The sequence below is a fragment of the Mustela erminea genome, chromosome 5 (assembly GCF_009829155.1).
Source record: "Mustela erminea isolate mMusErm1 chromosome 5, mMusErm1.Pri, whole genome shotgun sequence".
In the NCBI taxonomy this organism is placed as follows: domain Eukaryota; kingdom Metazoa; phylum Chordata; class Mammalia; order Carnivora; family Mustelidae; genus Mustela; species Mustela erminea.
Window position 1 is genome coordinate 48,668,075 of NC_045618.1, and position 15,301 is coordinate 48,683,375.

At 41.4% G+C, this 15,301-nt stretch overlaps 1 protein-coding gene across 7 annotated transcripts in view; it reads left to right on the top strand.

The window, feature by feature from the left end:
• Positions 1–15,301, top strand: part of MAP2K5 (mitogen-activated protein kinase kinase 5) — a 256,630-nt gene that overhangs the window by 200,597 nt on the left and 40,732 nt on the right. For 4 of the 7 annotated variants that reach the window (XR_004285719.1, XM_032342996.1, XM_032342997.1 and 1 more), the window contains one exon: positions 14,001–14,062. The exons of the other annotated variants lie outside the window; for them this stretch is intronic. Coding sequence is in view for 3 of the 4 variants with exons in the window: in XM_032342996.1 (XP_032198887.1) it covers positions 14,001–14,062 (62 nt within the window). In the remaining variant the exon portion in view is untranslated. The remainder of the gene's footprint in view (positions 1–14,000; positions 14,063–15,301) is intronic. 7 annotated transcript variants of the gene reach the window in all.

Here is a 15,301-nt window from a genome sequence, read left to right on the forward strand (position 1 = left end):
AGGGCTAGTCCTACACAAACCAGAATGTGGTCTAGGTTTGTCTTTTCTTCTACTGAGGTCCATCATAGGATGGATAATCTAGCAGAAAAGGGCCTTTGTCCTATAACACAGCAGCTAAGAACAGAGACCAGCCCAGAGAAACTTATTTCTATCTTTCCTTCTTTGAAAAATTTTTTATTGAAATAATAATTTACATAGCATAAAATTCTCCCTTTTAAAGTACACACCTCAGTTCCAGAACATTTCCATCAGTCCAGAAGAACCCCAGTACCTGTTAGCAGTCACTCATAATTCCTCTGTCCCTTCTAATCCCTGGCAACCACTAATTAATCTGCTTTCTATCCCAATGGATTTCCCCATTGTGAACATTTCATATGAGTTGGACCATGTAATATCTGGTTTTTGTAAGTTTGGTTTCTTTCATTTAATATAATGTTTTCAGAGTACTTCTATGTTATAGTCATTTGTCAGTATTTTGTTCCTATTTATGACCAAGTAATGTTCCATTGTATGGATATACCACATTCTGTTTATTTTATCAGTTGATGAACATTGGGCTGTTTCTGCTTTTTGGCTATTATGAATAATGATGTTATGAACATCCATGTGCAAGTTTTTACATGGACGTATGTTCTCAGCCCTCTCATATATATACCTAGGAGTAGAATCGCTGGGTCATATGAAAATTCTGTTTAAAAAAAAAAAAAAGAAAATTCTATTTAATTTTTTGATGAATTTCCAAACTGTATTTCCTAGCAACTGTACTATGTTCATTCCCACCAACAATTCATGAGGGTTCAGATTTCTCCACGTCCTTGCCAGCACTTGCTGTTTTCTGGGGTTCTTTTTTTTTTTTTTTTTTAAAGATTTTATTTATTTATTTGACAGAGAGAGATCACAAGCAGGCAGAGAGGCAGGCAGAGAGAGAGGAGGAAGCAGGCTCCCTGCTGAGCAGAGAGCCCGATGTGGGGCTTGATCCCAGGATCCTGAGATCATGACCTGAGCCGAAGGCAGCAGCTTAACCCACTGAGCCACCCAGGCGTCCCTGGGGTTCTTTTTAATTATAGTCATCCTGGTGGATGGGAAGTAGTCTCTCACTGTGGTTGTGATTTCCATTTCCATTGTAATTAAAGATGTTGAACATATATTCATGTGTTGATGAGCCATTGAATATCTTCTTTGGAGAAAGGTGTGTTTAATTCCACTGTCCATTTTTGAATTGGGCTATTTTTCTCATTATTGAGTTGTAACAGTTCTTTATATATTCTAGGTATAAGAAGCTGAATATCTCCCCCCATCCAATGGATTTTCTTTTCACTTTCTTGTTCTTTGGCACACAACAGAGGGTGGAAGACTTAGACCTCGACCCTATGTCTACCCCACCCTTGGCACACTCATAAAAATTCTCGAAGTTCTATAGATTATAATATGAAAACCATTGATTTTATCCCAAACAAACATTCTGTAAACCTGTATTAATCCTAGAACTAGGTATTGGGGATAGGAATGCAGTTGCCAGCATTAAAATGTTTGTGCTCTAGTCCACGAGGCAGACCAGTAAACAGTCATATATAAACAGATCACTTTAAACTAAATTGGATGTAGATAAGTGGTATGAGATTTGATCCTCTGAGCTCTCAGAGGACCACACTGATTCTCATTTTAACCACTAACATAAATAGGATTTTTATGATAAGGTTTTTAATGATATTTGCAGCTATCTAACTCCTCTAATAACAGTGTAACAAGGTGCTGGGAAATGCAGACAAGAGAGCTGATGATAGAGGAGATGATAATGTCCCAGAGGTCTCTACAGAGAATGGGACCCCAAAGCGCCAGTTAGGAGTTAGTCTCGGATGCAGAAGCCCCAACGGAGTTCAGCAGGGCTGCAGTGCTTGGCAAAGTATCAAGAGATGAGCCAAGGGCCATATTTCAGGGAATCTTTATGTGCTGTGCCTGAAGGCCTTTACCGGGGGAGGGCCCTGAAAGTTTTAAATGGGATCAACAGAACCAGATTTCTGTTTCAGAGAAATCACTGACAGGGTTGTGAAGATGTTTGGGAAGGGCAGTTAGGAAGCTATAGTTCTGATCAGATTCCGAGGGCTTTTAATTAGCCTAAGCACGTTTGAAGAGTATTTAGGAGACAAAATAAACTGCCTTAGGTGAACAGTTGGATGTAGGGGAGAGTAGAGAGCAGGGGTCAGAGATGAAACACGTGGCTTGGGCAGTCAGGCCCTCGCTGGCATGGGTCCCACAGAGGGAAGGGCATGTTTACGGGATGAAGATTAGCATTCTGTTCATAGGATGGTACTGCACACCTCATTTAAAACTGTGTTATTAGGGGCACCTGGGTGGCTCATCGGGTTAAAGCCTCTGCCTTCGGCTCAGGTCATGATCCCAGAGTCCTGGGATCGAGCCCCGCACCGGGCTCTCTGCTCAGCAGGGAGCCTGCTTCCTCCTCTCTCTCTGCCTACTTGTGATCTCTGTCTGTCAAATAAATAAATAAAATCTTTAAAAAAAAAAAAAAAAACTGTGTTATTAGGGACACCTGGGTGGCTCAGTCAGTTAAGTGTCTGCCTTCAGCTCAGGTCATGATCCCAGGGTCCTGAGATCAAGCCCTACATTGGGTTCCTTGCTCAGCAGGGAGCCACTTCTCCCCTCTGCCTGCTACTCCCCCTCCTTGTGTTCCCTCTCTTACTCTCTGACAAATAAATAAAATCTTTTTTAAAAACTGTACTATTTTAAAAACTGTACTATTTTCCTGTTTCAGACGTAGTTTACCAGCTAGAACTTGAAGTTAGGCTTTTCATTTCTGCCTTCATGCTGCACCTCACAACTAGTGGTCACTTAAAAATATTTGTTGAATGAAATATTTGTTGAATATATGCATAATTATAAGAACTTACTACTTGTTTTTTCAACACTGCAGAAAAACAAATCCCAAAAAAAGGGAGAGTATATTATGAGAAGATACTTAGCTAATTTACATTGTACTTTATTAAAATTCAGAAGTCTAGGCTTTACTTTTACGATTTACAAGACATTTCCCCAAGGAAACATGTTGCTTTCCCGTAACACCCCATTTTACAGATGAGGAAACTGAGTGGCAGTCAAAAGATATGGCTCTTTCCACTTACTCCCCTATGACTGACCTTGATGGAAGCAAAAAGTGACAGCTGAACATCCCAGCATCAGAAGGAGAGATTATTTTAAAAGCTGTAAGAGAAAACAACTTAGAAAGCATTGCAGACGTGCCCCCAGGGCATGGAGGTATTGCAACACAGTTCAGTGTCGCTGTCTGTAAGAATGACTCCAGGACTTTAAGAAAAAATTGAATTCTATTCTGCATATCTGCTTAAATCGGCAGGAAGGAGCTTGACTCCTTTTAGAAAGATTTATATATACAAAAGATTTGGCTCTTAAACCCTCTGTTGTCTTAAAAAAAATTATTCTTGCAGAATCACTCATTCCCAGACAGGTTACTGGGGGCTGACTAAGTGAGAAGCTTCTGGGCCATGAACAAAGCAGGTGCTCTCTGGGGGTTTCTGGTGGGGGTGAAAATGGTTGCCTAAAGAAACCTCCCTGGAATTCAAAAAGTGGTATTAACCAACCCCAGAGGAAATAATATCCATTCTTTTTTTATTATTCTTTTGCCTGGGGGACTTTGCCGTAATTCTGGCTTCTGAAGTTAGCAAAAAGTAAAAGGAACCTGTCCTTGTCTCCTGCTCCCAGCATCCAAAGGCTGGCCGGTTCTTTTCATGATAAAAAACTGCAGGCAGTTTACCCTTAGACAAGACTCCCTGGCCTGAGCTCTCTGATGACCCGGGCAGGCCCGAGCTTCTGACCACAGTGGCAACCACTGTAACAATTCAGGTACATGGCTGTTGATACGCAATTCCATGATGCTTAGAACTTGTATGAGTTAGTGACCGAGGCATTAGAAGCTTGGTAAGTTAATACAAGTGGATACACAATAGTCTTGTCCTCCAGTGATACTGTGAGCTAGACCTGTGTCCCATAGTGTTGGGAATATTTAATTGGGACCCTGGAAACCGATACTCCTCTTTTATGTAAGGCAACCTTTGGAAATCTAATACCTCCTTTGAAAAGTTCAGTATGTTTAAATTAATGCAATTTGGCTGGTTTGAAGATTGAAAATAGGTTAACATTAAGGCCATGATTCCTTTAGTAATTACTTTTTCTATTGGTAATAACTGTTTCTTTAGAAATGACATTAACATTCTACCAAAACACAGCAGTAATCCAAAAGTTAATGTTCTGTTCATTTATAATTATATTTAATTCATATTTATGAGTTGTCGGGAGGGAGGAGAAAGAAAGTGAGTTTAAAAAATGTAACAGAAGAAATAAGTTAAAAGCAAAATTTTTCCTGTACATCCTGAAGGATGTACAAAGTCATTTAAATGGAAAAAAGATAATTTTTAAATACACAGATACATAAATTCAGTTGTTGTTAGCTAGCTAATGCTGAAGAAAAATCTGTATTTTTTTATTATTTCCTCGTGGCACTGAATGAATTCAGTAGATAGACTTCCTCCATTTCTTTTTTTACTAACCAAAATATTAGCATAAACATCCCTATGATTTAGATTTCAATAAGTCAGTTAGATTTGGGTTTTGTTTGTTTGGATTTTTTAAACCAGGAAAAATTTTGCATCGTTAGGCAGTCATTGAACAAGTAGCTTTGTGTTGCTTTCTTTGAATTGTCCACGAAGGCTGATGTATTATTAATGAATTAATTTCTTGGTGGTGAGGCCTATGAATAGCATTCTGTGAATGGGCAGTTGCCTGGTGGGGCCAATTTTGGCTGCTGTCATTTAACATGTGTTGCTCTATTGTGAAGTCTTATCCAGCTGTAGGACAATGCTCATTTAATCCACCATGATGGGACCTACACACCCTGAGCCCAAGCTGGATGCCAGGGTCAGCTACCCAGCAGCTCAGGCTGGGGCACCACTCGGTCTCACTGCCGAGTTGCTGTAATCATTTTGCCTGCCGTTCATTTTCCCTAAACCAGGGGAAATGCGTATGTGAACAGTGCAAATGTTCTCAAAGAGATTCCAAACCGGTCGGCTGGGGTGTTGCCTCCATTCCAGAATGGAGGCAGTGTTCCAGGGAGTGTAAGTTCCTTCCTTCCTCCTGGAAATGGAAGCGTCTGGGCCCACGAGATCCCTGATGTTCTGAGGTCCAGAGTAGCAGATGGCATTATGATTTTCCAAATCCTGATGAACATTCTAACTGAACTTGTTCATTTCACAGTATGTAGTTCTATTTTTTTTTTTCCACTTCCTCCCCCTTCTTCCCTCCCTGGCTCCCTCTCTTTGTTCCTCTCATGTTGGCTAATTTTAAACTGATGCGCTATCGTCTTTACCCAGCTTTAAATTCCCTTCTCTCCGAGTTTATTGTTTGGAACCAGGTAGAGCACAATTTCACATATAATTTTCAGCCTTTGAGTCGCAGCTCACGTCGCCTTTGCATTCGTTTATAAAAATAGGTAAGCAAACACCACCCGCCTTCCTGCACCGTGCGGCCCCGGCAAGTTCTGCTTTTCCCCCTTCTCCGTAGCTTGCGGTGCAGGTGGCAAATGGCGGTAATTATTTTAACTAACAGTCGAGTGAACATCAGGAGGACATACAGTGTGACGATGTGGTCTTTGGATTTCAGTGAGTTCTCGGAGTCTGACTTGATAGTGAGTGTTATGGCTTGTTGGTTTTTCAGGACACGGACCTGCCAGGTTCTTGCCCTTGAACGGTATGTGCATGTAGTTCAGATATCTCTGCGTTAACCCCTTACCTATGAAAAGAGGAGGAGTCATTCCTTTCATTTCAGAATCTGTTAAGGGTTATTATACTCCCTGAGTTTTTTTCCTCTTTTGTTTTTGTTGAATATAGTTATGGTCTCCCGTTAATCTCAGGTGGCTTTTAATCAGCGCTTATGCACATAGAACCTGGTGAAGTCTGTACTTTAACATTACAGTTTAAGTCCTGGATCAAACGTGTAGCTGGACTTTTCCTGAGGAAAAAAAATTGACCTTACCAGCGTATGAAATTCAAACACCATATAGGGACAAGGTAAAACCACAGGTAGGAATTGCTGAATAATTACCTTTAGACCAGCGTGAGCAGGAGGCTTCCCACGAGGGTGAGCTCATTTAATGGTTCCTAAAACTCAATCTTGTGGATGTCAATGGTCATGCTTGATTATTTGCAGCAGTGTTTTATGGAAAAGCAATGGAAATGCATTGGGAGGCTCCAGAGAGGACAATAACGGGTTTTACTTTTGTAAATGCAGTCCCTTTGGTATGAGACAGGCGTGTTTTTGCTGTTCTGCCCACACCATGAAAAAGGGAGGTATATGTGAATGTCAGTGAGTGTGTGTGTGTACTGTTCATAGGGACACCTCTAAATAATACTGTGACCTATAGCCTATGACCAACAAGTGACCTAAAATAAAAAGAGAAAAAAACGGGCTGTCCTTTAGCTTCAGAGAGAAAGCAACTGTAAATATGGTTTCAAAGATTAATCCATGTTCCGGTTCTCTGCCTCTTTTCAAGGAATTTAATAAAACACCAAGGTCATTGCCATAGGTTAGAAAAATGTCTAAGTAAATATTAGTCTTTTAAATGACCAAAAATTAAAGACTAAATGATGGATTAATTTTGATATTAATGACAAAGGTATTTTTTCCTCTTCTTTTTTATCTTGGTACTGAAAAACTTCTACATGTTTAGGGTGAAAAAAAAAACCAGGAAAGAGCTTCATAATCTCACCTCCCAATTACCTACAGACAGATTCCTTTAGACCTGTTCATTTATATTTTGTGTTTTTTTTTTTTTTATAAGCCATCTGGTTGTGATGTTCATTTGGCTAACAGCTGGTTCTTCCTTGATTTAAGGGTTTATAGGTCAGGTGGGTGTTTCAGTGGCAGAAATTCAGGGCTTTTGCCCCTGGTTCCAGGTCCTTCTGAGGCAAGTTAAATGAGCTGCTACTGTCAGCCCACACCCAGTGGATAGAGCTTCACACCAAAATGCCCACACATGTAATTTGTCACATCTGGCAACCCAGAGCATGGAGTGACCCAGTGTGGAAATGAATCGTCTTTCACTTTCTCTGCTCACGGCTTGATGTGGAGTGGGATGAGTAGAAGAAGGGCTTTCTGGTCTCCAGCTAAGCTGGGGAGGGGGGGGTCAGAGGCTTTCTTTGCTGATGACATCCATCTGCAAGCCTTCCTAAATGCATAGCCTCATTCCCACTGTTGTCCCTCCTCACACCCCAGAGATTTGGTCAGTTGTGTTCACATTGTGAAATCAAAAATACAAATAATGTCAAAATACTGGTTGTTTCCTCACAGAGCGGCCACATTTTTAAGTGAGCGATTTAATAACCACTGTCTGAATTTTTACGACTCCTACGTGTAATTATGGTGCATGTATGTCTTACGCTGGACTATCGTCTCATTCTCTGGCTGACCTAGAGCCCCTGTCCATCTCGTTCCCACCTTTGTCTCTCTTTCAGGATGTGCCTGCCTTCTCCTCATCCCCCCTACCCCCACCTACAGTCCGTTAGAGCAGCAGCTGCCAGTTAGAAACACGGAGAACCTTCAAAATATTAGCACCGAGCTAATTTCCCAGAGTCTACCATTGGACTACACTTCAGACAGTTAGATTTTTAGTTTATACATTCATTTCTGTGGAGGTCTTTAAAGGAGATGGCGCAGGTTTTTGTGTGGTTTTTTTCTTTCTTTTGTCCAAACAAACCAGGTTTCCTCCTCAGTCAAAAGGAGATTTGTCTTATGGATTCTGCAGTTGCTCACAAAAGTGCCATTTTAAGGTAGTGGACAGTGGAGAATCAAAAACCGATTTGGGGTCTAACAAGGCAAAATGCTTTCTGCCTGAAATGAAGCCACTGGAATTACAAACGAACTTTGATCCAACACTGTGGACAGGAGTGGAGCAATCTAAAAGAGCTGTGGCAACTAGTGTGAATCTCAGGGCATAGAGACAAATCGTTGGGCTGGGCGAAGGAAACATTAGGCTTAAATTAGAAATTTATTTTTTTTTTAATGTTAGTGCATTAACTCAATATTGATCAGACTTGAGATGGTTCTCTGACTTTAACTACCTGATGACTTGATGGCTGACACCATGAAATCTGAAAAAAAGCTATTAAAAAATGTTAGAAGGCTTGCCATATTCTGTTTAACTTGCCAGGCTGGTTTAATCTAACCACGTCACAACTGACCTTTAGAATTTGACAGTGTGGCCAACGCCTTGAGAGTTTTGAGAAGTTGTCCTTCTTCTGTCTTCCTTCTTTTACTGCTAGCAGGTATAAAATCTTGGTTTGAAGGAATTTCTATTTTGCATGAAGAGAAGGGGACAGAACATAGATGAAAATGTGCAAGGTGGCTCCCTGTCCTCCTGCGCCCACCCCAGGTGCTCTCTGGAAGTGAGGAAGGAAGAAGGTGGGAGGGCAGAGACCGTCTCGTACAGCCCTCCAGACGCCATACTCTGTTCTCTGTCACTCTTCTTTATGAACTCATGGGTGCCAGCCAGACTTAGTGCCCCCCAGTACAACCCAAATGCCCAGCTCTTACTTAGCTATTTCCTCCACCTTGCAGGGCTGTTTATTAGGGGTATACATCTTTTCCCCCAAATAGTACACAAATTCTTTAAGGTTATGGATTAAATATCAGTCACCCCCACAATGCCAGGCTTAGTGCCTTTGACACAGTAGGTGGTCAAGAAAATTACTGAATGGGGCGCCTGGGTGGCTCAGTGGGTTAAAGCCTCTGCCTTCGGCTCAGGTCATGATCTCAGGGTCCTGGGATCGAGGCCCGCATCGGGCTCTCTGCTCAGTAGGGAACCTGCTTCCTCCTCTCTCTGCCTGCCTCTCTGCCTACTTGTGATCTCTGTCTGTCAAATAAATAAATAAAAATCTTAAAAAAAAAAAAAGAAAGAAAATTACTGAATGAAAGAACCAATAAATAATGAATGACTATCCATTTTTATTACATAGTATTTTATGTCTATGCCCTGTCAATGTTTGAATTAACTACCATATCCTTCTCAGGTTTCATTATTATTTATAATTATGGATTAAAGGCAGAAATTAAATATGCAGGTATATTTTTTCAAGCTGAGTTCTTTAAACTTTTTTCCATTGAGTAGTTGGCCAGCCTTCCCACTTATACAAAACTAAGCTCCGCCAGGAATCTGGACCTCATCAGAGTTTTTTAAAATAGCTCCTTACCTTTTTCTTTTTAAATTTTCCATTTCAACATCATTTGAGATTCATATGCAGTTGTAAGAAATAGTATGGAGAGGGGCACCTGGGTGGCTCAGTCTGTTACATGTCCGACTCTTGATTTTGGCTCAGGTGATTATCTCAGGATCGTGAGATCAAGTCCCACATCAGGCTCCACACTGGGCGTAAAGCTTGCTTAAGATTCTTTCCTTCTCCCTCTGTCCCTTCCCTCCCCCTCTCTAAAATAATAATAATAATAATTTTTTAAAAAATAATAAGAGGGAGAGAGCCTGTTTACCGTTCACTCAGTTTCCCCCAGTGTTAATAGCTTATAAGTATAGTACAGTTTCACAACCAGGAAATTGACATTGATACAATTCACTGAATTCAGATTCTACCCATTTTCCAGGCACTCATGCATGTGCACACACATGTGGGCCAGGCATACATGCACAAACATTGTCCTGGATCTTTCTGAAGCCAAGAAACATAGTTTAAAACAAAACAAAACTATGCTTTTGATAATGATCTCTCTTTTAAATAAGTGATTTTGAAAGCATTTGCCTCATCTCTATTTTCTGTATTTGGAGTACCCAACCTATGTGCCTGCTCTCAAGGTCACAAACTGTGCTTACAGGCATAGTTAGTCTGCAAGTGAACTAGCAGCCCCAGTGACTGGAGTCAGCCCTCCTTCCCCCTCCTCCCCTACTCTTTGAGTATGTAGGTACACACACACACACACACACACACACACACACACACATTTTCTGCTGCTTGCCTTTTTTATGCCTGAGTACCTTGCTGACAAGTGCTAATAACAAAATACCCAGAGAGAGTCCAGTTGAAGTTAGCATACATTAAACATTCTGAACTTGTCCTTTTGCTCATAGATTGTGCATAATTAATAATTAAACAGTTTCAGTTGTAATGGGTTGACCTTCCTGAACTGTTCATTATTCACAAGGCAAAGGCATCACTCAAACTTTTTTCCCATTGTCCTTCGCTGTTCCTTAGCATGACACGTGCTTGTGTTCTAGTTGTTTAGCACAAGAGGCTGACCAGGTAGTTACTGAAACCTCTGAGACTTGGAGACTGTCCTCCTTGAGGACCAGAACTGCTTACTGAAATGGTTGATGGCTGCTGTTTTTACATAACAGTTGCTGGCTCCATAACAAGATCCAGCTTGTGTCCCTGTAGCAGGACTGTAGAGTTGATAGGGGACTAGAATCTCAGGTTGAGGCTTCTGGGTAAGGGTTTATCCACAGTTTCATTCCATACCTCTGTGCTTAGAAGTTCAACAGAAAAGCATCCCCCAGAAAAGCCCTTAAGGTGATGTATAGCACCTGGGGTCTTAAGGAGAGTGACTTTTATTAACCATTAAGAGTTGGTTTCAGCCAGTCCTGAGAGTTGTTACTGTAACTGCTTCTCCAGCTCCTGTTTGTGTTTTTGAAATGTTCATCTTCCCTGAACCCAGGTTTCACAGAGCACGTTTTTGATGCGTAGTAGCAAGGACTTGACTAGACCCCTGAACCCCTGGGGCAGGGTTCTCAGGCTCTTTCTAACCCAGTGGTGACTGGTTGCTGCCCCTGCCTGGGAGCTGTGGGGAAACTGGGACAGCTCCACTCTGATCCTCCCTCCCTCTCTCCCTCCCTCCTCGGCGCAGATTTGAATTCCAGCGTGAAACAGACAGATTCTTGGAGGTGTCCTGCAGTGCTCTTCTAAACAAACTTCTGGTTTTACTTGCATAAAAATGAGAAAAGTATACTCTAAAAATCCTCCCAGTGTGGTGAACACCATCAAGTCTCTTCATTTGCTTTCCTCTGGAGTGTTAGCAGCCTTCGTGCTTGTGTGGAGTAGGAGACCCTCAGAGGACTCCTCTGCTCACCCCTCTGCCCCCCCATGTTTGTGCGTGACATTCTGACCACACCCCCACACATGCCCACCCCTTCACCCCCCCAACCCCCCCGGCCAGTCAGTCTTCTGTATCTCAGAAAATTCTCCTTGGAGGTATGCAAGAGACACAGCTTTTAAAAGGAAAAGAAATATCTGGCATTATGCATGTGAGATTAGAATTTCCCCCCGCATCTCTGATGAGTGATTCTTTCCAGGCACCCCTGAGATGAGACTCCGCTCTCTGCGGTTCTGTAAAGTCGACTTGGGGTGGCATTTTCGCAAGTGAAATAAATTATTCATGGGTACCACCCAGTGTTCCTTAGTTTTATATTATGAGGAACTTAACAGGCTACAATATCAGGTCTTAAATAAAATTAACTACCCATGCAAAGATGTCACATTGCCTCGTTTTGTTTCTCATCCATGTTAAAATGACATCTTCATCAAGTTGCCTAGTCTATAATTCATTAATTTACTCTTGGTATCATACTTTGAAATGAGGCCCACATTAGCATCATGTTTTATATCAGGATCTTTGTAGAAAACCAGTCAAGAATTTTAACCATCTTAGTAAATATTCAGCCACATTAAGGCAGTAGGCTTTTATCTTCCTAAACATCGCATTTAAAATCAACTACTACTCAGACACTCCCAGGACCAGAGCCTCCAGAAGAATTTCAGAAATGATGACTTGGAGGACTGACTTCCTGATCGGGGTCCATAGTTTCTGCACCTCAGACTTTGAACCGTTTTTGTACTAACCGTTTCTGAGACAGCGAAATGTCATTTCTTGAACTGTGCCTTGTAGAATCTTGCAGGCGCCGTGATATATATATGGCTTTCCTAAAACAGGCCGGGCTGAAATTGATATCATGTTTTATTTTTGCTCTTCAAACCGATGGGACTTCTGTGGCCATTTTATAGTACCTTTATCGAAGACTTGTCATGTTGTTGCACGCCTGTTTCTTCTGAGTGGACGGTTTCATCAGCCCCCTGTTTTTCATGTCCTCTCTGTGTAATGCCTGCATGTAATCCTTTGAACTTGGCAAGATTTTATTTCGCTCCCATTTTCCTTTGTTTTCCTTTCTTTTCGGAAGCCTTTCTCTACTGATGAGAATTTTAAGTTTATGATTACTAACCTTCTCCTGATCTGGATGAATAGAGTAAATTCAAAGAGGACAGAAAGGCAAAATCTAAGGATCATTTCGTTCACATTTCATTCACAGAGGTTCTTTTAACCTCTTTGGGATTTATTTATTTATTTTTTATTTTTTTATTTTTTGGCTGCTTTGACCCCCTCAGTTCCTTTTGATTTAATTGTATTTTCCAGCAGTTTCCAATTGTTTGAATTGGAAACAAAGCCTTAATAAGAGTTCTAGTTAATTTTCTGTCTTGTAATTACCGATCTCATTTTTCTGATAATTGGCCACAGCAATTATATGTATATTTACTAATCACATAGGAGGCTGTGCAATTGTATCTATCTGCCACCATTGATAATGACACGCATATTGCAGAGGTGCTTTTATCATCTTCTTTTTTCCACTACATCAAAGCTATTTCCTCTCGTTCTCAATAATGAATACATGCACGCATTTGACACAGTTGTGTGCTAGAGAAATTGTTTGGCTCCCACCAAATGCTGCATGCTCTGAGTTTCTTGCCTGCAGCGCTGGAAGGTTGTATGTAATGATATATTGCTCATCCAAATGGCCAAAGCACTCCAAAGCACAGTGAGATTAAAATAAGTCATTCCTTTGTTAATTTAAATAGGTGCATGTATCATACTTTGCAGGGCACTTTGTGTAGGGATGTCAGAGAGGAAAAAAGCCGCCGAAAGGTATTTTTAATAGCAAATGAGAATAGATGGGAATGGAGTCATTTGCAGCTGCCTACTTTATGTGGCTCTCTTGTTCCAACTGTAGGTCTAATGAGATGACTGTTAAAGTACTCTGCAGTGTAATTTCATTACATCCTGAGCCGCTACACTATAAACACAGTGGCGCTCTCTGTCATTCTTGGAAAAACTCCTAAATTCTTAAAGCCTTCCTTTGCAAATGGTAATGGGGTTTGCTCCCTGTGTTACTCAGTGGTTGTCATTTGTGGCTTCGTTGTTTCCTGCTCTTTTAAGTGGCTCCCACCTCCGCCCCAGTTCTGTTTGGTGGTCAGTGGGAGTTTTTCACTGGGTCCTTAATTCACAGCCTTTCTCACACATGCGACGAGTTTGCCCAGACTGGCAAATAGACTAAAATTCTTTTCAGGACACAGGTTCCCCTGTAAAAGCCTTTCTATTAAAGTAAAAAAAACAAAAACAAACAAAAAAACCTGACCCAAATGCTTCAGCAAGCAGTTAAGAGCAGTTGAATATACAAATAAATGTAAATAAAAAGGAAAGTGTAAATAAATAGCAAATCCAGTAAAAGAAACAAAGGTCAACACAAGAATAATTTCACAGCTCTTTGTTAATTACAAGACCATTTGTGTGTTACTTAAATAATCATTAATTTCTCATTTACACTTTCGTACCTTCTTTCCTACCCCGTGGCTATCATTGTCCTTTTTCCACCTCCGCTCCCTCTTTGCTCTCATGTTTCTCACCATTGTAAAATGTGTGTGGCTTTAAATTTGGCATTTTTACGGAAACATGTGGGAGAGGGTGTAGACAGTCTTTTTAATTGGATGAGGCCTTGTTTTCCTTCCCACATGGTGCTGAATCCTTGTTATAGATTCATCTTTATCCTGCTCCTTGGGGGAGCTGGGCAGGGCTTGGGGGGGGGGTGGCGCATGGAAAGGAAGAAAAGGAATTGTTGTGACTTTTGGTGACTTGTTTTTCCTCCATCCCAGGATTCGCCCGTCCTTCCGGTTGGAGAGTTCTCCGAGCCATTTGTACATTTCATCACTCAGTGGTGAGCCCGTTTGCAAACATGCCATGCCCTCAATGTAAATGATACATGCCATTAACTCCCAGGCTCCGCGAGACCTTATGGCTCTCCCTGCTTCCTCCTGGAGACGGGAGGGACTTCGGGGCCTTGGGCAGATGGGGCAGCAAAGCTGAAGAAATTGTTTAAATTATGTAAACGTTATTTACACAAAGGGTCGTAAATGTACTTTAGAGGCTTTTTTCTGTTTTAATAAACTGCTGAGACTCGGGCTCCTTCTTTGAGCACAGATACTGTTGCTATCCAATTTCTTTTTTTTTTTTTAAGAAAAACACAATTTTATAGTCCCTATTGAACAGACATATGAAGCTTATTTTTATTAATGTAACCTCAAGTTACCCATAAAACTGTCTGTCACTTAGTGGAAGCAGCATAGTTTATTAATTCATTGGGTTTTCAGTAAATAACTTTTATCTTTGGTTGTGTGTTAAACACAATACTGGTGTTCCATTTCAGTGAATTTTGATGTTTGAAAGACTATGAAAACATGGTTCCATTAGGCCCACTTGAACCATTAAAGAACTGGGAGGAACCACAGGTCAGAGGGGCCGTCGGTGTCGTTTTACACCTGAGGAAACACGCATTTTTCTTTGCCAACCCTCTGCCTTTTCCCCCTCTGTAGGTGGAGGGTCCCCCTTTCACAGCATCCACCTGCCTCTTCCCCATTCAGCAGCACCCAGGAGGCTGTGGACGGCCCCATTGTTCCACTGCCCTCCTTCTGCCCTCTCCCTCTCCCTAGCATGGAGAAAGAGAAGGAAATTGGGAGCCTAGCAATGATCGCCACAAAGCAAGAGGCAGAACTAACCAGAAACTCTTCGGGACATTCCGGAACTTACTCACAACTACCTCTACCTGCCTTCCCCTAGTCCATTGAATTCTGTTTCATCACGCCTTTAGAGTCCTGTTCGGTGGTGGAAAACGGAACCCTTCCTTCCTGTGGTGCCTGGAAATGGTGCAGTCAGGAGTCCTTGCCAAACCAAAACATTTGTGCACTGTCCCCTGCCCCTCCCCCGCCATGATCCATCTGATGATTACACTAAAGTGAAGCTAAGAAATATTCCTTAATATAAATGTCAAGCTTTATCACCTTTTTGACTAAGTGTAATATGTTACCTCTTAATAAAAATGTCTCATACGGTTTATACTCCATAGAAAAACATGTGAGGAAGAGATTTTTTTCCCCCTGACTTTAAAAATTTTATTAAC